We start from the raw sequence: 24570 nt of genomic DNA, 5'->3' as shown, positions 1-24570 counted from the left end.
ATGGACAGTTGGGAAGGGGCCTGTGCCAGAGATGAGGCTGGGCAGCTGGGGAGGGGTCTGCTCTGCCTATTCCCCAGGCCTCCTGGGACCAGCCTGAGTCACTGTAGCCATGGCTGCCAGAGATGCCAATGCGAAGGAAGGGTGCATGGAGGTGGGTTGCAGCCCCCAGAGAAGCTCTGGGACTTGCTCCTAACCCAGGATGCCAGGCCCTCCCCCAGGACTGATCCATGCCCAGGAGGGCTCTGGAGTGTTCGCTGAGGGTGCAGGCACCGGAGGGGCTGGGAGCCCTGCAGCCCATGAGCTCTCAGAAACTTGGAGAGGGTGGGTTGGGGGACTGGTTCTGGTGACAGGGCTAGGAGGAGACAAGTGGTCAACAAGTAAACTAACAAATAGATGATAGACTTTTCAGATAAAGTGCAGTAGTGCACATAAGGCGGGAGGGGGGATGCAGGTGAGATGGGAGCATTTTAGAGGGCGTTGCCCGGAAGCGTGGCTCCCCACCCCCACCGCCACCCCGTTAAACAGATGAAGGTCCCCTCCGTGAAGGAAGAAGCAATCCCCAGCCTGGCTTGCTCTGCGCGGGCCCCCTGCTAAGCACTCTAAGGGGATCATCCCAGCGTCATCGGCTCCGTTTTTACAGATGAGGAGACTAATCCTGAGCTCAGAAGAGCCCAGCTCCTTCCCAAGGTCGTCCAGCCGCGAAGGAGCAGAGGTGGATGTGGCTGAGTGTGGGTCTCAGACCCGGAGAATGGGAGGTGCCGCCTCGTTAGTGGCCGAGGCCTGCTAGCCGGCAGCTGCGGACAGGCAGGCCGCCCGGGAGGCTGCCGCCTGACTGTCGGGAGCACTTCCTGGAAAAGGCGGCGGTTTTTGTCTTCCGAAGCCGCCACTCGTGGGACGGGAGTGCTGTCTGTCTGGCTCCCCCCGGGACCCTGGCGCCTGGCTCGTCGGCGTGGGGAGGGGCCCAGCGAGCCCGGCGCTTGACCCCGCTGGGGCTCCGGAGGCCTCAGGGACCTCCTGAGCTGCCCCGAATGGCCGCGCCTCTGGGGCGCACGTCAGTGGCTGCCCCTTTTATACACTAGAAAACTAAGCCAGCCCAGCGAGGGAAGCGGGTGCCGGGCCGAGGCAGTGGGCGTCGGGGGAACCGGGCGGGAGGGCCCAAGGACTGGATGAGACTCCGCGCCGCCCCTCAGGACGAAGTCCGTCGCGAGCAGCCAGCCTAGCTCGCTGCCAGCGCCGAGGACGCTGTGCGCCTGCGCACGGGCAGCTCAAGGCCTGCGGCGCGAGCGCGCGGGGGAACAGAGACGCGCACGCAGGGACGCGGGGGGCGGAGCCCGGCAGGCAGAGCGCCTCTGATGGGCTGATGTGGAAAGGGGGCGGGGTAAGAGGTGCTCCTGGGCGGGGCCTCGCGGCCGGTTTGGAATTTTTGGCGCGAGCTGGGTCTGCGCGCGTTCAAGGGCCGTTCCCCCTCCGGAGGGTCGTCCGTCAGGGCGCCTGACCGTGCCGAAGGCTCCCGTGACCTCCGCCGACCCGGAATCTGGGACCTCGTTGAGCCGCGCCTCGCCCACCAGCTTCAGGTGAGCCCCGACACGGCACTGAGCTTTCTGGGGCGGGGCAACGCTTCGCCCCTCCCCCTTTCCGTCTCGCCCGGGCGGCCGCTCGCCCCTGACCGCCCTCCCGAGTCTGCCCCACCCGCTGCCCCTCAAGCCCCTCCCTCGGGCTGGCCCTCCCGCGCCGCCTCCCGGGGCTCTCCCCGCCGCCTGCTCCCTGTGCTGAGGGAGCCCCTTCCCCCACGGCCCGGTTCCCGCTCCTCCCGGGAAGCGCCGCGCCCGCCTTCCCTCAACTTTCGCTCGCTAGCCCCGCCCCGCGGCCGCCCGTCCCCTCGCCCGGCGGCCCCCGGGCCCACGCGGGGGGCTTAGCTGCGGGAGGCCGTGCGCAGCCGATGAGCCCGGCCCAGTGAGCGAGTGAGGCCCCGGAAACCGCCGAGGCCCGCCCGGCCTCACCCGGAGCCCCCGCTCCTTCTGCCAACCCCTTCCCACCTCTAAGGCTGTTTGGCCAGGCCAGTCGTGCAAGAACGTAAGTGACATTCGGACGGTCTGGGAACCGGTTTAAGATGCAGGCCCGGGTCCCCGAGTGCGTCGTCCCTCGGTGTCCGTGGGGGATTGGTTCCAGGACCCCTGCGGATGCTCAAGTCCCTGATGTACAAAGGCGTGACATTTGCATAGAACCTACCACATCCTCCTGTATACTTTTTTTTTTTTTTAGTGGCTGGCCGGTAAGGGGATCTGAACCCTTGACCTGGTAGTGTAAGCACCACGCTCTTGCATACTTTAAATCATCTTTAGATTACTTATCACATCTAGTACAATGTAAATGCTGTATAAATAGTTATTATACTGTATTGTTTAGGGAATAATAACAAGGGGGAAAAGTTTGTACTTGTTCAGTACAGATGCAGTTTTTTTCCCGAGTATTTTTCATCCACGGTGGGTTCCATCTATGGTCGCGGAACCCACAGATACGGAGGGCCCGACTGTACTAACCAGCGCCCTCGGGGATCCTGACACTGTCGTTTCTCACTTTGAGAAACGCTGAGGTGGGATTCTTGAGGTAAATAGAGGCAGATAAAGGGTACCTACAGGACGCAGGGTGCGTTTTCCAGCCAGGCCCGGGTAGGGTCCCTCCCCTCAGCCCTTTACTCCCCCTGGGACCGGAGGCCACTCTTTAAATGACTGCTCCCTCCTGTTTCAGTGAGGTAGGGCATCTTTTGATACATTGTGGCTTCTGTCAAAATTGACTCTCCCTCCCTTTTTTCTTGTTTTTGTTTCAATTACAACATTATAGCAACACACCAGCCCTGTCTGCCCCACTCACAAAGTCCCTTATACCATGGGGCCACCGTACGTTGTGTATTCTTTCAATTACTACCCAGAGCACTGTTTATGATAATAGCAATTAGCATTTATGCTAGACACTGGCTAAGCCCTCCATGAGGTCAGTATTACAGGTGCACAAACCCCTGGGGCAAGATGTGTTTTGGAATTCAAGATGTCTCAGATTTTAGAAAGCTAATGGGGTGCATATAACATATGTAACACCACTTGTGGGTCTGAGACATCATTCCATAATCAAACTCACTAATATTTCTGTCAAGAAATATATGAATATTAGAGGCTAGCCAGTTAGCTAAGTTGGTTAGAGTGTGGTGTTTTTTGTTTTTTTTTCCTATTTGTGTGTGTGTGTGTGGGGGGGGGTGTTATAACACCAAGATCAAGGAATCAGATCCCCGTACCAGCCAGCTGCCAAAAAAAATAAATAAATAAAAGGAAAAGTAAAGAAATATATGAATGTTTACACTAAAAAGGAAAAATAGGAAAAGAAGACAGGTCAGATTTTTCTGCTAAATTAGTTTTACATACAGATAACCAGTTGTCCCAGCACCAGTGGTTTGAAAAGACAGTTCTTTCCCACTGATTGTTTTGGCACCCTTGTTGAAAATCAATTGACCATAACTGTGAGGGTTTATTTCTGAACTCTCAATTCTATTCCCTTTATCTATATAACTATCCCTATGTGAGTACCACACTGTTTTGATTACTGTAGCATTGTAGTAAGTTTTGAAAATGGGAGGTGTGTATCCTTCAACTTTATTCTTTTTTGAGATTATCTATTCTGGGTTCCTTGAATTTCCATATGAATTTTACGATAGCTTGTCAACTTCTGTAATGAAGCCAGATAGGATTCTGATAGGAATCACACTGAATCTGTAGATCAATTTGGAGGGCATTGCCATCTTGTCTATATTAAGTGTTTGGATCCATGAACACATAATGTCTTTCCATTTATTTAGGTTTTCAGTTTCTTAAAGAAGCTGAAAGAAGAAAGGAAAGTAAGTATGTATGTATGTATAATGTTTATTATATTGATGTTGTTATTTACCATTTCTGGTTCTTGTCATCTCTTCCTATGTGTTTGAATTACCATCTGGTGTCATTTTTTAGTTTAATACAGTTTTGCTCCCACTCACCTCCTTTGTGCTGTTATTTGCAAATTTATTACATTTCTATATGTTATATGCCTAATACAGTTATATACATATTGTTTTATACAATTGCTTTTTAAATCAGTTAAGGGAAGAAAGGAGAAGTATGAATATATACTGTCTTTATCATTACATAATTGCCTTTACCATTTCTTTATCTGGATTCAAATTACTGTTTGGGGTAATATGCTTTCAGCCTGAAGAACTTCCTTTAGTATTTCTTGTAAGGCTGCTAGCAGTGAATTCTTTCTGTTTTTGTTTATGTGGGAATGTCTTTATTATTTTGTCTTTATTTTGGAAAGATATTTTGCTGGACATAAAATTCTTGGTTGACATTTTTTTCTCCCAGCACTTTTTTTTTTTTTTAAAGATGACCGGTAAGGGGATCTTAACCCTTGACTTGGTGTTGTCAGCACCATGCTCTCCCAAGTGAGCCATGGGCCCGGCCGGCCTTCTCCCAGCACTTTGAATCCATGATCTTACTGCCTTCTGGCCTCCATTGTTTCTGATGAGTCAACAGTTAATTTTAGTGTGGGGATGAGTCATTTTTCTCTGGCTGATTTCAAGATTTTATGCTTGTTTTTGTTGTTCAGCACTTTTTACGTATTTTTTTGTTCAGCACTTTTAATACAATGTGTATTTATCTCTGCATTCATCTTACTTGGAGTTTGTTGAGTTTTTTGGATGTGTGGGCTAATGTTTTTTTAAAAAGTAATCAAATTTGGGAAGTTTTCAGCCGTTATTTCTTCAGATATTTTTTCTGCTCCTTCTCTTTTTTGAGTACCGATTATGCATATGTTGGTGCACTTAATGGTGTGTGTCCTACATTTCTCTAAGGCTCTCTGTTCCTATTCATTCCTTTTCTCTCTCTCTCTCTCTCTCTCTCTTTTTTTTTTTTTTTTTGCAGCTGGCCAGTACAGGGATTGAACCCTGGACCTTGGTGTTATCAGCACCATGCTCTAACCAACTGAGCTAACCAGCCAGCCTTCTCTGTTCTTCAGATTGCATAATCTCTGTTGATCTGTCCTCAAGTTCAATAATTGTTTCTTCTTCCAGGTGAAGTCAACTGCTGAACACCTCTAATGAATTTTATCATTTCAGTTATTGTACTTTCAACTCTACAATTTCCATTTGGTTTTTATAATTGCTCTCTGTATTCATAATCTCTATTATGTTGTCATTGTACCTTCCCTTACTTCTTTAAGCATGGTTTCCTTTAGTTCTTTGAACATACTTATAACAACTGTTTCAAAGTTTTCATCTGTTAAATCTGACATCTCGGCTTTCTCACAGGCAGTTTATGTTGCCTGTTTTGTTTTTGTTTGTTTTTTCCTGTGAATGGGTCACACTTTCCTGTGTCTTCACATATCTGGTAGTTTTTTTGGTGAAAACTGGACATTTTGGATAATATGCTGTAGCAACTGTGGACACTGGTTCTCCACCCACGTCTGGGCAATGTTGTGATTGTTTGCTTATTTCTTTGTTTAGTGGCTGGCTGGACTATTGTAGTGAAGCCTCTGGCCTTCTTGGCTTGCCTCTAGTCTGGAGCTTCCTTCCTATGAATGAGCTGGGACTTGGGCAATTGAGGTTCTGTGTTCCCAGCCTGCTGGGCCTGCAGTAGAGCCTCTGCTCTGTGAATGGGGGCAGATTCAAGAATGGAGCCCCTCGCCCATCTGCTATACTCAGCTGGAATTTAGCCTCTGCCACAAGGGGCTGAGCAGGCTGGGAAATGCTGAGAGCTTGCCCCTCCTGGGCAGAACCCTAATCCTGACTGGGAGCTAGGGGGAGTGCAAGCCCCATCCTCTTGGCCACATCTGCCTCCAGTGCTTGGCAGGGGTTAAGAGCAAGGTGGGTGGGAGGGGCATCATGGCTCAGGTGCTACAGGTGCTCAATGTTATTACCAGGATTTGGTAGATGTTCTTGTATAAATGTTTATTCTTTTGCTATACGCCCTTAGTGCCATGTCTAGGGACTTCAAATGCTTGCTTTTGAGTACTTTTCACTAGCTATGTCTGTTTCGCTGGGGAGACGATTCATGGGGCTCCTTACATTGCCATGCTGGAAGTGGAACTCCGCTAAATGAGTTTTGGCACCACAACTATGAAAAAGAAAGAAGTTTTTGGAATTCAGAGCTTTTTACTTTGGAATTGAAGATAAGGGCTAGTGGGCATGGGTTAATATTTCCATCTTATGGTCTAGGAAGAGGTTGCATAGTTTAGGGTCCAACAGCTGGTTGTGACGAGGCGGGGGCATACACGCAAGTGGTCTGACTCTAGAAGCCACCTTGGTTTTAACCTCTCTACTGGACTGTAAGACCCTCAAGGACACAGGTGCCATGGTTTTCATTTTATATTCCTATCATCTCCAAAATACAAACAGCACAGTATGCATGTATGTGAATATCTGTCATCTGCTTTCTCCTGGTAGGTGCTTGTTGCCCCCACAGCCTTCATGTTTAAAGCAGAACATGTGTGTGGTGTAGATGCAGCTCTCTTCTGCAGTCTCTGAGGCCATAGGACCAGGCGCCGTTTGAGTGGACACATTGGTCTGTACTCAGCCTCCATCTTCGTCCCCAGGGCCTTCTGCGCTGGCCATGCCTGTGCCCATGGAGGGCACCCCACCTCCCCTGAGTGGCACCCCCATCCCAGTCCCAGCCTACTTCCGCCATGCAGAACCTGGTTTCTCCCTCAAAAAGCCAGGGGGGCTCAGCCGGAGCCTCCCACCCCGGCCCCCTGCCAAGGGCAGCATCCCTGTTAGCCGCCTCTTCCCTCCTCGGACCCCAGGCTGGCACCAGCACCAGCCCCGGAGGGTGTCATTCCGGGGCAAGGCCTCAGAGATCCTGCAGAGCCCCGGGTATGACCCGAGCCTGCCAGAGTCCTTCTTCCAGCAGAGTTTCCAGAGGCTCAGCCGCCTGGGCCATGGCTCCCATGGAGAGGTCTTCAAGGTAGGTGAGGGAAAGGCATCCCAGGCCCGTCTGGGGGACCCCCTTTGCCTCCCTCCCCCTCCCCAGATGGGACAGTGTCCCCTAACAGCAACCTCTCCTGGGCTCATGGGCTTCCCCGTCCCTGTTTGGATTGGCTGCTTTTTCATAACCGCCCCCGCAACAGACCCTCTGAGGGCCACCTCAGCACACAGTGGGCCCTTATTCATAGCCTGTCTCACCCCCTGGCAGCTCCCAGCTGCCATCTCCTCCTGCCCTGCAGCCAGCCATGCTGGGGTCTCTGGCAAGTTCTGCCAGCCCCCAGAGCAGGCACTAAGTGCAGTGCACACCTCCACCCCCTGGGCTGGTGGCCCCCAAGGCTACCCCCTGCCTGCCACCTTCTTTTTTCTTAAAATATATTTTCCAATCATTTATATTTCCTTTAGAATGGTAATTTTCCTTTGCACAAGCCTTGTCTGAAGATAATTTTGTTAAAAAGTACAAACAGCACAGGCCCCTGGATTGGCTCTCCTTGCCAGAGGGAACCATTTTCACAACGCAGAGCACCCTGCCTGTCTTGTTCTATAGCCAGTTTTTTTTCCCTAAGATTCCATCCTAGAGATTGTCTGGCTCGGTGCTGGTAGGTCTGCCCTGTCTCTTCCATCACGGGGTTTCCAGAAACCAGCCCTGTGGATAGAAATCTGGCCAATTTTGCTACTGCAGTGTGCAGGGGTCTCTAAGATGAAGGTCAACTATGCTGCACCCTCCACACAAGTAAAATCTTCATAGAATCTGTTGAGTTGTCCCCCCAAGTGGTTGTGCCACCTGTGGCCCACTCCCCTCCCTGCCTGTGGGCACCACCTCTCTTCCAGGTGCGCTCCAAGGAAGATGGCCAGCTCTATGCGGTAAAGCGCTCCATGTCGCCATTCCGGGGCCCCAAGGACCGGGCCCGCAAGCTGGCCGAGGTGGGCAGCTATGAGAAGGTGGGGCAGCACCCACACTGCGTGCGGCTGAAGCAGGCCTGGGAAGAGGGCGGCATCCTGTACCTGCAGACGGAGCTGTGCGGGCCCAGCCTGCAGCAGCACTGTGAGGCTTCGGGTACCAGCCTGCCCGAGGCCCAGGTCTGGGGCTACCTGCGGGACACCCTACTTGCCCTGGCCCACCTGCATGGCCAAGGCCTGGTCCACCTTGATGTCAAACCTGCCAACATCTTCCTGGGGCCTCGGGGCTGCTGCAAGTTGGGTGACTTTGGGCTGCTGGTGGATCTGGGTGCGATCAGAGCCGGTGAGGCCCAGGAGGGAGACCCTCGCTACATGGCCCCTGAGCTGCTGCAGGGCTTCTACGGGACAGCAGCAGATGTGTTCAGGTGGGGACTGGGAAGTGGAGGGATCATGGTGGGCTGCGGGAAGCCCTTTCCCAGGTGGTCAGCAAAGACAGGGACTACCCAGGAGGGAAGCTCTGTCCTAGCCCAAGACGCTTGGCTTCAGGCCTGGGAGATACTGCCCCTGCCCTCCCTTCGAGAGGAGTTTCCAGTGTCAGGCTGCCTCTAAGTGGCAAACACTCGAGAGCCACCTTATGCAGATGAACCCACCTCACAGCTCTATTGGAGGAACTATTATAGTCCATTTACAGTGAGGTTAGGAGATTTGCCCAAAGGCCAGTTAGCAGGTGGTGCAGCTGGGATTGGACCAGGCACTGGGTTCCACGGTCCATGCTGGTGACCACTGCCCTACCTCTAAGTCATATCAGAGCATCTCAACAGAACAATGATAAGAAATAACAGGAGGAACTGTGCGCCTGTCCAGTGGGGTGCTGGGAAGGCACCACGCTAGCTGGTGGGCTGCGCTGGGCTTGGGGTCCGTACTCCATGATATGGTGGGCCTCATCATCAGCCCTGCTAGGGCATCCTAAGAGCCCCCCAACCCCTTTCCCACCTTCCTCTAATGGGCAGCCTGGGAATGGGCTGTGTCCCATGTCCAACCCGTTTTCTGTCCCCAACCCCTGTCCCTCCCAGTCTGGGTCTCACAATCCTGGAAGTGGCCTGCAACATGGAGCTGCCCCATGGTGGGGAGGGCTGGCAGCAGCTGCGCCAGGGCTACCTGCCCCCCGAATTCACTTCTGGTGAGTGGGGGCCGGTGTGGGAAGGGCATGCTGCCACAGGCTCTTGTGGTAGGGAATGGCTGGTGACAGGGGCACTGCTGGGCTCAGAGCCAGCCAGTGCCCTGGGACCCCTGACGTGGCCCTGCCACCCGGGCAGATCTGTCTCCTGAGCTGCGTTCTGTCCTTGTCATGATGCTGGAGCCCGACCCGAAGCTGCGGGCCACAGCCAAGGCCCTGCTGGCCCTGCCCATGCTCAGGCAGCCACGGTCCTTGAGCATCCTGAGGTGTACAGCTGCTGAAGCCTGGAGTCGAGGCTGGGCCCTGTGGCAGGTAAGCTCCTGTCAGGGACAGGCTGCCTGCCGTGCTTCCAGCCCCAGGGCTCACCCGGCCTCCTGAGGCTCCCCTCTCCCTGCAGGCCCTGCTCGCCTTGCTGTGCTGGCTCTGGCATGGGCTGGCTCACCCTGCCAGCTGGCTGCAGCCCCCAGGCCCGCCGGCCACCCCACCTGGCTCGCCACCCTACAGCCTCCTCCTGGACAGCAGCCTCTCCAGCAGCTGGGATAACGACAGCATAGGGTGGGTGAGCACTCAGGCCACATGCAGGTGTGGGGTGGACACCACCTGGGCTGAACCTCATGCCAGAGGAGGCCCAGGCCCCACAGAGATCCCCTCCTACAAACCCAGCCCCCAGCCTACCCCTGGGAAGGGAACCAGAGCCAATGGTGTGTGGCCTGGCCTAGCGTGAACACAGCTCTCTTATAGTGAGCATGTGGGGTAGCCACTGCACACAGCACAGTCACGCTAGGGATTGTCACACTGGGAGCAGCAGGTGGGCCACAGCACTTGGTGGGGCCACCCCAGCAGGGGCTGCCAGTGTCCAGGGACAAGGCACTGTCCCTTCTCCAGGGGAAGAAAGCCTCTCAGCCTGGCAGAGCCCTGCCCCAAGAGGAATTCCTTAGTCCCAGGTGCCTGGTGGCCAAGTGAAAGGCTGTAATTAAGAAACTGCTGCAGGAGAAAACCACATGCTCGGTGCAGAAAGCTCTCAGGAGGGATACCATAAGCCCCTTCTGTACAAACATGTCACCCCTTTGCCTGGGGCACGTTCTAGCAGACACGAAAGCACCAGAAGAGATTCATTTACCAAAAGTTCACTTCAAACCTGGCTGAGCTTCAGCCATCTGTTCTGAAAAGGGACAGAGGTGGCTTTTGAGTATGGTCAGGTGGAAGGACTTTGAAGGCTGTCAATCTGCTGCTTTCAAAGTGCATCATGTTTTTATTGCCCAGGCTGAGGCTCCCCTGCCTGTGTCAGGTAGGAACCTGGAACCTGAGCAGGGACAGAGCTGGCCTTGTCCTATGCTCCTCACCCCTCGACACCCTGCTTCTCTCACTCACCCTCCTGCAGGCCCTCGTTCTCTCCAGAGGCCGTCCTGGCCCAGGCCAACGGGAGCACCTCCACCCCCTGGAGCAGGCACACACCGAGGTAAGCAGGCCCCAGGCTGGGGGGTGGGCAGGGTTGGCTTTCAGATCCCGAATGTCATTCCTTTTTCTTCCGTCCCACCAGGGATGCCCTGGACCTAAGTGACATTGACTTGGAGCCTCCTCGGGGCTCCTTCCCCTCCTTTGAGCCTCGGAACCTCCTCAGCCTATTTGAGGACTCACTGGACCCAACCTGAGCCCTCGGCCCAGCCTCGGTGCTTTTAACCTTTTATCCCCTTTCCCTATGGGAACTCTCATGGTCCCCTCTGCCTGGCCATATCTAATAAAAGGTATTTGAATCCTGGGAGCATCCAGGCTTGCTTGTGTGGCAACACAGTGCTTCCTGTCCCTTTATTGATGTCCAGGGCCTTAGGCCCCAGGGACGGGCCCTGAGACTGAGCCCTGCTGTAGAAACAGAGCCACACACTGTGTGCAGCAAAGAGATTTCCTGAGTGGGAACGTCCCCGATGGGCAGGTAGAGCCGTGAGAGCATGGCACTGAAGGTGGAAGGTGGGCCTTTAGTCCTATGGGGCCTGGATCTGTGGAGCCTGGGTCCAGGTCACACCACTTTAGGTCTATACCAGTTGCCTGGAAGAAGCAGCAGCCTCTTGGCCAGCTGGTACAGGAAGGGTCAGTGCCCACATGGTCCTGGGAGAAGAGGCTAGTCCTGCTGCTCCATACCCCTCACTCCACAGTATCTGGACAGAAGGGAGAAAGGTGGGCAAGCTTCTGGCTGCTGGAAGGGCTGGGGCAGAAAGACGGAGGTCAGGAAGCATGGGCCTGAGGGGCTGGCCCAGGGCCCTAGGAGGTGCCTGTGGGAGGGGCCACAGGGAGCGATGGCTCTGGGCTTGCAGGCCTGGTAAGCTGGCAGCACCCCAACTGTCAGAGCAAGACGTAACTCCAGAGAGCCACCCCTCACAGGTCCCAGAGGGTAAATGGAGGCCCAGAGAGGGAAAGGTTCCTTCCTGCTGACAGTAGAACAGTACCCTGGAGGGAGAGGGCAGGGAGCGGAAGCTGGAGCTTCAAGGCCTGCGTTGAAGAAGAGGTTAGTCCACAGGGAAGAGTGGATGAGCAGATGAGGGCTCCCAGCTGGGATGTCTTGCTCGCTGGAGGCACCCAGGGAGCCGGCCCCTTGTAGGCCAGCAGGAGGAAAGTGTGGTGGTGTTGGCCCCAGGAGGCCCTGGACAGGCCAGTATGGCAGGCAGGAGGCAGCTCAATCTGGGGGACAGGCATGGTGGGCGGCCCAGAGCAGGTCAGGCACGACGCCGGCATGCAGCTGAAGGATGGAGCCCACGCTGAGCAGGTGCATGATCTGGTGGGAGTTGCCCCAATAATCGAAGCGTCCAGGTCCCCAGCGCTCTGGCAAGCGGGCCACATTCACCAACCCCCCAAGCAGTGCCAGTGCATCCATGCGCAGGTAGCAGGGCAGGGAGCCTGGAGCTCCTGAGCCCAGCCCCACTCCCCGGGCCCCAAATACCAGCAGGCGGGCACCAGCTTGCCAACCAAAGGCTCTGAGCCGGGCACTGGTGGAGGGGGCGGTGAGGGCCCGCCAGCCAGCCACACCTGACAGCATGGTGTAGCCCACCAGGGCAGCTGGGCGCAGCCAGGGCCTGCAGGCCAGTGTGCAGTGGATGATGGGCAGGGCCCCTACACAGAGGAGAGAGGAGAGGTCACATCAGTCCTAGAGTCTGCCTGCCATTCCCTACCCACAGCTCACATGAGCGCCACCCCCTCCCCAGTTGCCCCCAGCTCCCATTGCTTAGGACCCTGGCTCACCGAGGGTGTTGACAAGGCAGACCCCACACATATCCAGGGCGAGGAGCCGGGCGTACACAGGGCCGCCCCCTTGGTGGCACATGAAGAGGTGATAGAGCACAGAGCCCACAGGGGGTGCCAGGCAGGCCACGCAGTGTGTGCCCCCCAGCCAGCCGTCCTTGCCCAGCTGCCCCCAGGGCATGGTCATCGGCAACAGCACCAGGAAGCCCAGCAGGGCCAAGCCTTGGGGAGGGAGACAGTGATCCATCAGACAATTTCGGCACTGAGGTAAGTCAAGTCCTCAAGGAGGCCACAGTCTTAAGACAACACAAGGACGACAGTGAGATAGGTCTTGATGATGCTGTTATCCAGCTTGGACTAAGGCAATCCCAGGCCAAAGGCTTTTGGAAACTTTAGTTTACTTTTCATGGCTCAGAACAGTTCTGGGAAGTAGAGACCATCATCCCCACCTTGCAGATGAGGACACTGGGCTGTGGAGAGGCTGAGTCTCACCTGCCTCAGGCAAGCCCGGCAAGTAAGCAACCTACAGAGGACAGAACCCAGCAGTCTAACTCCCTCGCTGTTCTCACCCTCCTGTCTCGTGGCCTACGCCGCAAGCAGGAGGTCCCACCCAAGCCTGGATGTCAGCAGAAGCCTGAGAAGGCACGACCTCCTCGAATAGTTCTGAGTAGGACACGTGGATACCCGCCTGGGGCCACTCAGCTTACTCCTCGCAGCCCCTGTCCTCTCCTCTCCAGAAATGTCCAGGCAGATGGAGCCGTGGGCCTTTTTGTCTTCCAGAAAGTGGTGAGGCCAGGCAGGGGAGGGTGAGTCCAGAATGAGGGGGAGGGGGCTGAAAGGAGCTTGTCCCATCACCTCCCCAGGCTCCTCCCCCAGGAGTTCCAGTCCTCCCAGCCCAGTCCCTTCCAAAAGGTTCCCACCCACCCCTGCCTTCATTCTGGCATTGCCCTCACAGGGGTCAAACGGGGCGCTTCGGGCTGCCCACTCTCGGTGGGGTCTAGCCGGACAATAGCGCCCGGGGAAGGCGCCAAGGCTGGGCCCGGCCGACGCTGAGCCCGGCCGACGCAGGGCCCCTCTTCTGGCTGGGACAACTCAAGGACGGGCAGGGCTGTGTCAGCAGAGCTCGGCTAGGCGCCTGCGGGGGGAGGAAGGAGCCGCTACCAGGCGGAGCCCCAAGGCAGGGTTGCTTGGGCGGGAACGACAGGGTGGCGGCGGGGGCCGGGGCCGGGACCAGCTTCTCCAGGGCCCATTCTCGCCGTAGTCAGCACCCATCTCCGGGGCGGGTGCTGGCGGGGAAGGGTGCCCAGAGCGCTAGGATTACGAAGGGGCCGGACAGCAGGCTCACTCCCGGGACTAAGAAGGATTAAGCGGGCTCGGTTCCCCACTCTGCCTCCCTCTCCTGCCCCGGGGCCCCCATGGGGGAAGCGGAAGCTGGCAGCGCTGCCCGAGACAATGGCAGCTTTGTCACCGCGGCTCCTGGCCGTGCCAGGGCCGGGGCAACCCCGGACCCGGGCGCTGCGGCGCTCCTCGGCCTCGGCCCGGCCGGGCTCGGAAGGGCGGCCGCGGATGCGGGATGCGCGTTGCGGGCGCGGCTCACCGTGCGTGTAGATGTTGCCCAGCTCGTTGTGCAGGTAGAAGAGGCTGCGCAGGCAGCCCGAGCCGCTGCTGGCTGGCCGGTAGCCGGTCAGCACGAACTTATTGAACTGCAGGTGCGGCGGCGAGCTGGCCCAGTCCAGCAGGCGCGGCCCGGTCAGGAACGCCATGGCACGGCTCGGCGCGCTCCTCCCGCACCGGCCTTCTCCTCAGATAGGCCACAGCGTCCGGAGGCTCATCCCAGCCGACCGCCGCGGGCCCCCCGCCGCCCCACGCTCTGTCAGCGCACGCGCCAGCCCGGGGGGTCGAGCCCGCGCCCCTCCCGCGCTGCGCACGCGCGACTCGAACGCCCCCGCGCCGGGGCGGAGGCTGGGGACGCACGGGCGCCTGAGCGCAGGGCAGCCGGCTCTGCCGGGGCAGGCGCGCCCCAGGGACAGCTCGCGGCGGCGGCGGCGGCGGCCGGTCATCTGGCCCCAACTCGGAAGACGGGAGCGGCCGGACGCCGGAGGGGACGCCAGGCTCCGCCCCGGCCCCTCGCCCCCGCCATCCTGCCAGCGTTTCGCGCGCTGGCGCCTGACGCCGACGCGGCGAGGGCCAATGGGCGCGTCCGGCGGTGAGGCTCCGCCCCGAGGCCGCCCGGGCCTTCGCCCGGTTAGCATAATATTCGCAGTACCAGCCTCATTTGCATGGGGTGGCTGTTGAACTGGGACCCGACGTTTCGGGTCCTGGGGCACCGCTGGAGCGACCCCGGCACCTGGCCTCCCCTAGTATTGCGCGCCCGGGCTTTTCGCATGACCGCAGGTCGCCCCACATTTGGGCACCTACCGTCGAGGGCATAGCCCCGCCACCCCGCCCCACTCCGCAGCCCGGGCTCTGTCCAAGGTGCTGCCATCTCGGGCCCGTTCGGACGAGTCCGGCCTGGAGCCGGCGCTCCCCAACTCCGGGGGTGATCTCTCCACCGGCCCGACTCCTCCGGGGCACTCCAAAGCGCGCCGAGATACCCAAGCCTCTGGAGGCGTGCCTGACGCGCCTGGAGCCCTGGGGCGAGGCTCTGCCCTTCGGGCCGGGCTTCTTCGAGCTTGTGCTCGGCCCAACTCGCTCCCTGTTATTGCCCATGAGGCGCACCCTCCGCCCCGGCGCCCAGGACAGGGAGGAAACCGAGGGGAAGACAGGCCCCCAACCCGTCCACCCTGATCGAGGAACAGGAGGGCACCCCTTTTTTGCATAACTGTACCCACAACCAGCCTCCTCCCTTCTCCCCACTTCTACAGGACCTCGCCCACACATTCTTCCTCGTTAGTGGTCCTCTGCATTCCAGGCGGCTCCTTCATTTGCATGGACACACGCAACCCTCGGCTTCAGTGCCCTCATTAACATCGCTCCTTCCACTACCTAAGAATTCGCCCAGGCCTGTACCAAAATAGGTCCTTTATTCAAAGTCTGTGGCGGGCCTTTTGATCACTTTTGCTGACGTCTGATGTTTCACTGAAGGCAGCAGTCCAGGATTACCCCAAGAGGAGCTCAAAGATTTCTGGAAGCAGAGACAGCCCCACATCACGGTCCATGGGGAAGACGGCTGGGTTCCTCTTGCCCTTTGGCTTCGACCATCTGGACCTCAAGGGTCAGGCCAAGTTCCCGATAATAGCACCAGATGCTTCTTTTCGCTTTGTGGTCTCCCCGAGATGAGCAGAGGCCGAGCTGCCCTTAAAGGGTCAGAAGGCCGAGGTAGGGTGCGGCAGGGCGTCTCGGGATCCATCTCACTGGCTGTCCGGAGTCAGAGGGCGGAGATGAGCGAGCGCAAGGAGCTTTGGCTGGAAGCGCTCAGGGGACGGTAGCCCGCCGCAGGACCCTCAGCCTGGGGGTCCCCGGGGGCGCACGGTAGAGCCACCCCTCGGGGCCGGCGGTACCACACGGCCCAGCTTTTCCTGGGGCTCCGGGAAGTCCCCAGCGCCGGGGCCCCTTTACCCGGAGCCAGCAGACAGCTCCTAGAGAGGGAGCAGACGTCAGCCGGACCCCGACCCAACCCCACTGCCAGCATCCTGCGCTACCTGCGATCCCAAGTGCGATGCTCTGTGGAGACCCAGGGCCTCGCCCCCCAAGAATCCAGGAGTCTCTTCCTAGCCCCCTTCCCCTCTTGGGCCCCAGATCCCCACCAGGGCCCCCGCGCTCCGGAGTCACCGAGGCGTCAGGCACCCGGCTGGAGTCCGCCCTCAGGCCCTGCCCAAGCGCCCTCACCGTCGGCGCAGTAGACGCAGCAGAGACAGGAGCAGCAGCAGCAGCAGCACTGAGACGGCCGTCACCGTCGAGAAGACCCGGGCTGCGGGCGCACGGGTGAAGTGAGGACGAGGCCCGGAGGGGGCAGTTCCCCGCCTCCCTCCCACCTCGCACGCCCTCCTGCCTCACCCCCCATCGCAGCCTGCGGAGCCCCAGGCCTGGGGCTGCAGCTCACGTTGGTCCCGTCGGGGGGCGCTGCGGGGGTCTGGGCCGAGTCCTTGGGGGGCGCCCAGTCCTCGGTGTGGTCCTGCAGCCCTATGGAGAGGGGTGTGAGGCGGGGCGGGGCTGGGGGCGGGGGCGGGGGGCGGGGCGGGGCTCACCCCGGTACACGAGCGCGAAGCCCTGCCCGTGGCCGCGCGCGTCGCTGCGAAAGTTGAGCAGCAGCACCGCGGCGCGCAGGAGCAGCGGACCAGGCGGAGGCGGGCGGGCGCCGTCGAAGGCGCGGAGCAGGCTTCCCGAGGCGGAGTCGCGCAGCTCCAGCCGGTCGCGCGGGTCGGCCAGCTCGAAGAGGCGGAAGGTGAGCTCCAGCAGGGCGCCCGGCGGGCCCAGCGCCCAGCTGCAGTTCCGGTCCGGCCCATACTCGTCCGGGAAGTCCGGGGAGTAGATGACGCCCTGAGGCGCCGTCCAGTTGCCCTGGCAAGAACCCACGGACACTGCGGACGGGGCCGGCGGTCAGGGCTCGAGGCCACGCGGAGCTCCACATCCGCGCACTGCCGCCCCCTCCTCACCTTCGTAGATGCCCAGCCGCCCATCGCCGCCGCACAGCTGGCCCGGGTGGCCGAAACAGATCTGGTCACATTCGGTGGCGGGGGCCGGGCGTCCGTGGGTCAGGTCGCTTTCAGAGCCACAGAAGCAGGCGTAACCAGCCTCCACTCCCGCCAGCTGGGAGCACAGACTGGGTGACCCCAAAGGGCAGGGGCTGGAGGAGGAGTGAAGTGGTGGGGGGCCTGGGGTCGGGGTCGGAAGTGGGAATCGGGTTGCTGGTTCGGAATTAGTGACAAGGTTTGGTGTCAGAATGTTGGAAGAGGAGTGGGGTCCTGAGGTCAAGGCCAGGGGTCACTGGTCTGGACCCGTGGGCAGTACCTGGTAGCCCTTCATGCGGCAGAAGCGAAGGCACACCTGGACCGTGAGCTTCGTGGAGGTGCCACTGGGGCCGCTGAGGGCTGGGGGCGACCCCGAGTCAACGAAGCATCCCAGGTAGCCGGGCACTGAGGGGACAGTGGAGTCAGGCTCCCGCACCTTCCAAAGTGACCCTCCGCCTGGGCACCACAGCGCTCCCACCTCTCTCCGGCCTGGCCCACTCACTGTGACACGTGGGGATGTCGCAATAGCGCCAGTAGATGCCCTCCTCCGTCTCGGCTACGTAGCACCATGGCTGCACGTCACCGTCTGGGTTCCTGAGGGTGGGAGGGAGGTGGTGGGGATCCCGCCGCCCCAAAAGCGCAAGTCCCAGCCTGTGTGCAAAGAAGGCTCCGTGCATGTAAGAGACTATGCTCGCCTCCGTCTTAAAACAAAGTCTAGTTTTCACCACGTGCTTCTGGACGTTGGCTGCCGAGTGGACGGCAGGTCAAAAAGGGGACTTGAGTGCTGTTTTTAGGTCTTCAGCTGTTGCTCGGACTTGATCTCATATGTGAGGACTTTCAGGCCATCTGTAGAACTGTGGTCTTTTTTTTTTTCCTTTGCAGCTGGCCGGTACAGGGATCGAACCCTGGACCTTGGTGTTACCAGCACCACGCTCTAATCAACTGAGCAACCGGCCAGCCCCATCCAGGGCCGCCTTCTGACCAGGCCCTGCCCGTACAGTCACTTTGAGTGCCCAGGCCTGGTCCTTCTCTCCTGGCCCTAAACTGAGGCTACGCAGAAGTTGGATACCTAAAGTCAAAGGCTTTTGCGCAGTTTTTGTGCCCCGTCCCCGAGCAAGATAGGCCCCGCCCCAGATCCTCCCCTCCGGCAGGGCACCCGCCCCTCGCGGATCTCCGCCCCGCCCTCACGGAGGCCCCGCCCCTCACCGGCAGAAGTTGTGCGCGCCCAGGCCCCAGCGGCCCTGAGGGTCGCTGGCGCTGCTGTAGCTGTGCTGCTGCGTCTGGTCCCAGAAGAGGCACGGGCGGCCGGACCCACGCGGGCCAGTGCGGTTCTGGTTGCCGCGGTAGTCGGCGCCGTTCACTTGGAAGCACTCGGACAGGCCTGCACGGCAACAGCGGGGCCTGGGGAGGTCCGGACCCTAGCCGGGCGTCCTCACCCCCTCCAACGAGCCTGGGTCCCCAGCCAGCGCCCCGACACCCGCCCCCGCGGCGGCCCTCGGGCTGCTCAGCTGCTCCGGCCACCTGCTCTGCCCCCTCCCCAGCCTCGGGGACCCGGCCCTGGGCGCGCAGGCCTACAAGGGGGTGGTGTCCATGGCCCGGCTGCTGTGCCTGGACTCACCTGGACTGTGCAGGCTCCCCGCCGAGGCCCCGCGCGGCGACAGCAGCAGGAGGAGAAGGAGACCCCTCAGGGCCCGTGTCCCCATCGCCCCCAACCCCAAAGAGGTCGCCCTGGCCTGGACACGGCCCGGGCCGCCCCCAGGGTCGCTCTGGGGTCTCCCAGGCGACTTGGGGGGCGTTGTCCTCTGAGCGTCTGTCCTTGTCGCACTCTGGGTTGCGCTCTCCGACTGGGGCGGGGAAATATCTCCTGGGGGGTCTTTGCCTCCCAGGGTCTCTGCTTCTGGAGGCGTTTCTCTGCCCCTGTCTCTACCTGGAGGGCTCTCTGGGGAGTATGTAGCCGGAGGTGTTCTCAGTCTCTGCCTCTCTGAGCTCTGGGTCTTGCCTTGGCGTCAACACCCGCCCCCTCCCTCTGCGCCTCGCTCACTGCGTCTCCCTCGCTCAGGTCTCTAACGCGCTGGCTCCTGCCCCCCTCGCGTCCCTCCGCGGGTCCCTCCCCCCTGGGTCCCTCCCTCCCCCAGAGGGAGACTGGGAAGCCCCGCCCGGGACTGGAGCGGAGGCAGCAGGTCCAGACGCCTCCCACGCCTGCCTCCCCCGCCCCGGGACCCCCGGCGTTCCAGCGCGCGCCTCCCCGCCCCCTCCCCCTCAGGGTCGGTGCGGATTCTGGTGGGAGCTTGCGGATGGGGACAGCCCAGGCTAGTAGCGGACTTTAACAGGGAAAATACGGGATCCCCTCCCGCGCGGCCACACGTGCCCGGGGACATCCGCAGTCTCCGGGTCACAAGCACCCTCATTCAAGTGCATGCACGGCTCCCCTTCAGTCACCCACTCATTGTCAGAAGCTCACAAGCACAAGTTCTCGGGATCCTCACGCTCCTCCCTCCCCAGGTCCCGACGCCACTGGCCTGGAGGAGAAAGTTCCACTCCAGGTCCCGGCAGCCGCGAGACCGGCAGGAATCGTGGACGCTCAGTAGGGACAGGCAGGGGCAGCTGGTGTCTGGGGAGGAAGGCAGCTGCGTTCCTGGTCCCAGCCCGGCTCCCCTCCCCTCCCTAGGACCCCCAGCCCAGGCTCTCCGGAGCCTTTGCAGTGCGGTGGAATTCCCCCAGCGGTGCCCCCCACCTAGAGGGGGACGGGGAGGGGAGCAGGCCCAGGCAGGCGTGGGGGGAAATTCCCCGCCCCCTCCCCCTAGACCCGACTCCTTCGAGTCCTCTGATCTCCCAGCGCCGCCCGCTGCCCCCAGGGCTTGGGGGGAGGCCAGCGCAGGTGCGTGGGAGGGCGGAGGCGGGGGCCTGGGGAAGGAGACGGTGGGGGCCTGGGGCCCAGAGCTGCCCCCCACCCCGCCCAGATCCCTTGCCCCTCTGACCAGCCCGCCCACCCCCCCACCAAGCCCCCGCAGGATCTGTCCCTGCCCTGCCAATCTCCCCTCCCCCGTTCGGGAGCAGATGCAGAAGCAAGATGTGGGTCGCAGGGAGGGTTCCGAGAGGCCAAAGTGCCCACGGCAGTGACTCGACGGGGGCGGGAGGGATCTTGCAGTTAGGGCCTCACGCCAAGGCTCTTGGGGCCAGGGGCGCATGGGACGCGGGCGGGGGGCATTCGAAGGAGATGGTCTTGCTGAAACTCCAGGCCACGCCCAGGTCATGTCCTCGGGGAGCCCTCTCAACTCGCTGAACACTGGGGTGGGAGTCTCCCCAAACGCTGGCCCGGCGCTGGACCCCGCCTGACCCTCCCTAACGAGGGAGCCAGGGGCCACCTTGTCAACCCCGGGTCTCTTCTCCCTCCGGCCCGCGAGCAGAGGGGTAGGGTGGCGTTGTCCCAGGCTGCAGCCCACGGAGAATGTCAGGGTGCAGGCCTGGGCTATGCTATCAGTGTGGGGGGAATTTCACACACACACTCCGTCACAGCCCGCCGAAGGAGGGCGAGGTGGGGGACAGGGACAATCAGGACTCCACGTGCAGAAACAGGGGTCAGTGGTTGGCGGGGCTGGAGCGCGGGCCTAGCACTGTCCCTCTGGACCGCGGCACTGCGACACCTCGCCCGGGGGCGGCGGATGAGAAGGAGGGGGTGCTTAGTTCCGAGGCTCTGGAACTGAGATGGCGGGGGGCGTGTCCCTGCCGTAAACTCCAGTCTCAGGTCTCTCATGGACCCTTCGAGAACTAAGAAAGGCCTTCGCCCTCCGCGCCCTCCCCCGGCCCCCCAGCTTTCGGCGCTCAGCGCTCTGCAAGCAGCGGCGTGTCTGCTCTCCTAACGCCCTGCGGAGGAGTCCGCATTTCCCCATTCTGCAGATGGGCCGACCCGGGCTCGGCGGCGCTACGTGACTCGAGCGCCGCCACCAGCTATGAAGTGCTGGAGCCGGGATTCAAACTTCGCTGGGTCGATCCAAGTAAGGGGCGCTGACGCACGCCCATCCCACACAGCGTCACGGTCCCTGACTCCGCAGGGACGTCTGGCTACATAGAGACACCAGCTCCCTCTTGCCCGCGTTGGGAGGTCCCACCACCACTCCCATGTTTCTGCCGTGAGCGACACCACCAGGGCAGGATCTCCAGCAGCCCATTTCACAGAAGGGGAGACCGAGTCCAAAAAAAGACAGGGGTCAGCCAGCGTTACCAGGGCCTGAGTCCGACTCCGGTGGACGTCAGTCCTCGCCTTGGCTTGTCACCTCTGAGGGGAGCGGATTCTCAGGCGCACACCGGCCAGGAGGGGGCGGCAGGAAAAAAGGAGCGGAGGACCTGGGCGTGGGTGGGCGAAAAGGAACCCAGGGCCTGGGGTCGGCCTTGCCCTGCCCTCTCCTGGGCATGCGACTAGTGATTCTCCCTGTCTGCGCGGGGGAGACGGTAAGAATGTGGGGGACCTTGGAGGGGCAGGCTCAGCCCTGACCCTGGGACCGCCATAAAGGGATGGGTGTGGCCCAGCCTGTGTATTTGAGCCCAGCTCTTTTCTGCCAGGAGAGCAGGGTCAGAGTGAGGTTGGACCCCAGTGTGGAGTCAGGACTCCTGGGTTCTACCCACGGCTGCTCAGCGGCCCTGGATCTTCCTTCAGTTTCCTCATCTTTCCAGTGGGATCCTTTGGGGCACACCCCTTATGGCAGGGGCACATCAGGGCCACGAAGGCTAAACGAGGCCCCGGAACTGTTGTATGTGCAGCCCTGGGGGAAGAAGAACCAGGTCAGGCCTCACCTTTAAGGGGTCAGTGGTTCAACTGTCCTAGGTGAGACCTGGACGAGGGCTGGGGGCTGGGGGTGGGCTTGTGGGCCCCTCTGAGACCCTGAGGCAGCTCTTAGTCTCTCTTGGGGCAAAGGCTGGGGCCTTCCCAGGGATTTAGAAAGGTCCCAGTCGTGACCTCCCCCTAGTCCCCCCGCAGCAATGATACTGCTGCCCTGTTCTTTGTGGGAGAGCTGTGTTCCTCCTGCCCACCTCCTGCCTGCCCCACCTGCCTGTGTTTACTGATCCCGGTTCCTCCAGCTCCTGCACAAACCGCTGGCCTCCATCTCCCTGCCTCCCTTGCGTCAGGTGTGGCTATGGGAGTGAGTTCAGGTCGGTGGCAGGAGTGACAACTCTCAATATTCAAAGTGCAGTCCCCGGACCAGAATCATCATCACCAGGGAGCTTGTTAGAAATGCAGATTCTCAGGCTCCACCCAGACCTCCTGCAGAACCTGCACTTTCACGGGATCCCTGGGTGTTCAAGTTTGGAAAGCACTGACATAGGCCCCTGGCAGGTCTGACCTGCAGCAGGTCTCGAGCACCCTCCCAGAGCCCCAGGTTCTCTCTTCTCCATTCACCAGCTAAAAGAGGGGATGCTCAGGGCTTAGAGGAGGGTGGAAGGAGCCAGATCCTTGAGTGCCCTTATGGAAAGTGCCTGCCAGCCGGAAGTATGGGTGTGGGTCTCAGCAGGAGTGAGAACTAAACGTCTATGTGTTAAGCAACTGGGATTGGGGGGGTGCTTGTTACCGCAGCTGGTATTACTTACCTTAACAATACACCCTCCCACCTCCATCCTGCTCTTTCCTCTGTGTCAGCTTCCTGTGGCTGCTGTAACAAAGCAGCCCAGACTCGGGGATTTAAACAACAGAAATTCATTAGCTTACAGTTCTGGAGGCCAGAAATCCAAGATCAAGGCATCCGCAGGGTTGATTCCTTCTGAGGCCAAGGCAGAATCTGTTCCAGGCCTCTCACTCAGTTTCTGGTGGTTTGCTGGCAATCTTTGGCATTCTGTGGCTTGTAGAGCATCACTCCGAAATGACTTTATCTTCGCATGGTGTTCTCCCTGTGTGAGGTGCCCATGTCCAAATTCCCCCTAATGATGCCATCATTTTGGATTAGGGGGCCCAACCTACTCCGCTATGACTTCATCTTAACTAACTACATCTCCAACGACCCTATGTCCAAATAAGCTCACACTCTAATGTTCTATGGGTTAGGACCTCAACTCATTATGACTTTTGAGAGGACACGATTCAATGCATAACATCTCTTAATGATCTCTTGTCTCTTTCCCATCCTTCCTGCACCACCATCTCTTGCCTAGACATCTGCTCTCCCAATTGATGTCCAACTTCCCACTTGATATGCGTTGAATTGTGTCCTCCAAGGTTTCATGCATTAGATGGTTGATCCCCACTGTGACAGTGTTAGAAGGGGCGGGGGAATCCTATTATGGTAATTGAAAGGTGGAGCCTTAAAGAGGTAATTAGATTGTGAGGACCAGGCCCTAGTAAATGGATTGACCCATTTATGGAGTAATAAGTTGATAGTTTAATGGGTGGTAATTGGCATGGTTCTGAGGGCTTCATAGGAGAGAAATCAAGCAGGTTAGTGCTCTGTCTCTTGCTCTTGCTTTTGTTGTCTCTTGCTCAAGCCATCCACCATGTGATACCCTGTGTCTCTATAGAGTCACCACCAGGAAAAGTCCCTTACCAGATTTGTTTCCTGGACTTTGGACTTCCCAGCCTCCAAAACTGTAAGGAATAAATTTTATTTCTTTATAAATTATCCAGTTTCAGGTATTCTGTTATAAGCAGCAGAAATGGACTAATACGCCACTCTTAACCCTCTGCGGTCCCTTTCAGCAACTAGGCATTTATCTGGTCGTTAAACATTAAATGATCAGATAAATGACCAGATAAAGTCATTAAACATTAAATCTGATTGAGTCACTGGTCTGATAAAAATCATCTGAAAAGTTTCAGAACACATGGAGTATAAAGGGAACATCTCTCCGTGTCCTTCCAGGTGCAGCCTGGTCTGGCTCGAGTCTCCCTCTCTGGGCGCCCCCCACCCCTGTCCAGCACCTGAACCCCTTCCATTCCTCAGGCCTGCGTCCTTTCTCACCTCTGGGCCTCTGTACCTGTGGTTCCCTTGCACTGAAACGCTTCTCCCCCATGTCTTCACTTGACTAATTCCTGCTTCAGATCTCAGAACAGCTTCTCCTTAGAGGCCTTCCCTGACCACTGCCCCTCCAGCCTACTCTCTGTGCCCTGGCCCCACTGCCTCCTAAGCTGCCTGCTTCCCTTAGGTTTCCCTCACCACCTGGGGAAACAGGGGATGTTGGGCCACAGGAGGTGCCTCATATATGCTGAGAGGATGAGCAGACCTCACGCAGGAGGCTCAAGGCCCAAAGCCACACTTACTTCTGATGGGAGGGGTAAGCTGCTGCCAGCTTGTCCTATATGCTCTGGTCATCAGGCAGAGCCAAGGAGGGGCACAGATTTGGAAACTCCCAGTTGGATTCTGTTCTTGACCTACTGGATGGATTTGGGAGTTTCTGGAGCTCCCTGGGCCTCAGTTTCCCCATGGGGATGCCACTAAGTGCCCATAGTCAGGGACACCGGACAACTAGCAATCACCTCAGTGGCTTGGTCTGTAAGACCTGCCCTTCTCAGATGGGGACGCTGAGGCTGGGGGCCCTGGGAGTGCCCAAGGCTTGCTGGTTTCATCTGGTCACTTGGCCATGCAGACTGTGCCTCCAGGGAATCCACA

The 24570-nt window shown here is 59.1% G+C and overlaps 3 protein-coding genes and 1 non-coding gene across 14 annotated transcripts; 1 reads left to right on the top strand and 3 right to left on the bottom strand.

Moving 5' to 3' along the window:
* Positions 1-1500: 1500 nt before the first annotated feature.
* PKMYT1 (protein kinase, membrane associated tyrosine/threonine 1) lies at positions 1501-10857 on the top strand. 9 transcript variants are annotated; one of them, XM_063099045.1, is made up of 9 exons: positions 1503-1574; positions 3848-3886; positions 6467-6983; positions 7832-8325; positions 8974-9080; positions 9217-9389; positions 9475-9632; positions 10459-10536; positions 10618-10857. In XM_063099045.1, the coding sequence occupies exons 3-9, from the start codon at positions 6633-6635 to the stop codon at positions 10727-10729; spliced, it is 1473 nt and encodes a 490-aa protein (XP_062955115.1). In that variant the 5' UTR covers positions 1503-1574; positions 3848-3886; positions 6467-6632; the 3' UTR covers positions 10730-10857. The 9 variants fall into 9 exon arrangements, with proteins under 9 accessions (XP_062955119.1, XP_062955115.1, XP_062955120.1 ...); XM_063099050.1 differs by lacking the exon at positions 1503-1574 and adding an exon at positions 1688-2073 and having other exon boundaries at positions 6616-6983; XM_063099043.1 differs by lacking the exon at positions 1503-1574 and adding an exon at positions 1688-2073.
* TRNAI-GAU (transfer RNA isoleucine (anticodon GAU)) lies at positions 4948-5021 on the bottom strand. Its single transcript has one exon. It is a non-coding gene; the product is annotated as a tRNA-Ile (tRNA).
* On the bottom strand, positions 10307-14421 carry PAQR4 (progestin and adipoQ receptor family member 4). Of its 2 annotated transcripts, XM_063099054.1 has the most exons (4): positions 13906-14421; positions 12309-12530; positions 12010-12179; positions 10307-11808 (listed from the first exon to the last, which is right to left on the bottom strand). In XM_063099054.1, exons 1-4 carry the CDS (start codon positions 14069-14071, stop codon positions 11746-11748), a joined length of 621 nt encoding a protein of 206 aa, XP_062955124.1. In that variant the 5' UTR covers positions 14072-14421; the 3' UTR covers positions 10307-11745. The 2 variants fall into 2 exon arrangements, with proteins under 2 accessions (XP_062955124.1, XP_062955123.1); XM_063099053.1 differs by having other exon boundaries at positions 10307-12179; positions 13906-14420.
* A 1254-nt stretch (positions 14422-15675) lies between these two features.
* KREMEN2 (kringle containing transmembrane protein 2) lies at positions 15676-18681 on the bottom strand. 2 transcript variants are annotated; one of them, XM_063100902.1, is made up of 9 exons: positions 18597-18681; positions 18185-18359; positions 17481-17572; positions 17259-17383; positions 16904-17057; positions 16496-16828; positions 16305-16430; positions 16137-16218; positions 15676-15886 (listed from the first exon to the last, which is right to left on the bottom strand). In XM_063100902.1, the coding sequence occupies exons 1-9, from the start codon at positions 18679-18681 to the stop codon at positions 15676-15678; spliced, it is 1383 nt and encodes a 460-aa protein (XP_062956972.1). The 2 variants fall into 2 exon arrangements, with proteins under 2 accessions (XP_062956972.1, XP_062956973.1); XM_063100903.1 differs by having other exon boundaries at positions 16904-16940.
* Between the last annotated feature and the right edge of the window lie 5889 nt (positions 18682-24570).

Source organism: Cynocephalus volans, chromosome 6, assembly GCF_027409185.1.
Source record: "Cynocephalus volans isolate mCynVol1 chromosome 6, mCynVol1.pri, whole genome shotgun sequence".
Classification (NCBI taxonomy): Eukaryota; Metazoa; Chordata; class Mammalia; order Dermoptera; family Cynocephalidae; genus Cynocephalus; species Cynocephalus volans.
The sequence above is the reverse complement of the archived record's forward strand: the minus strand, read 5'-3'. Positions and strand labels throughout refer to the sequence as shown.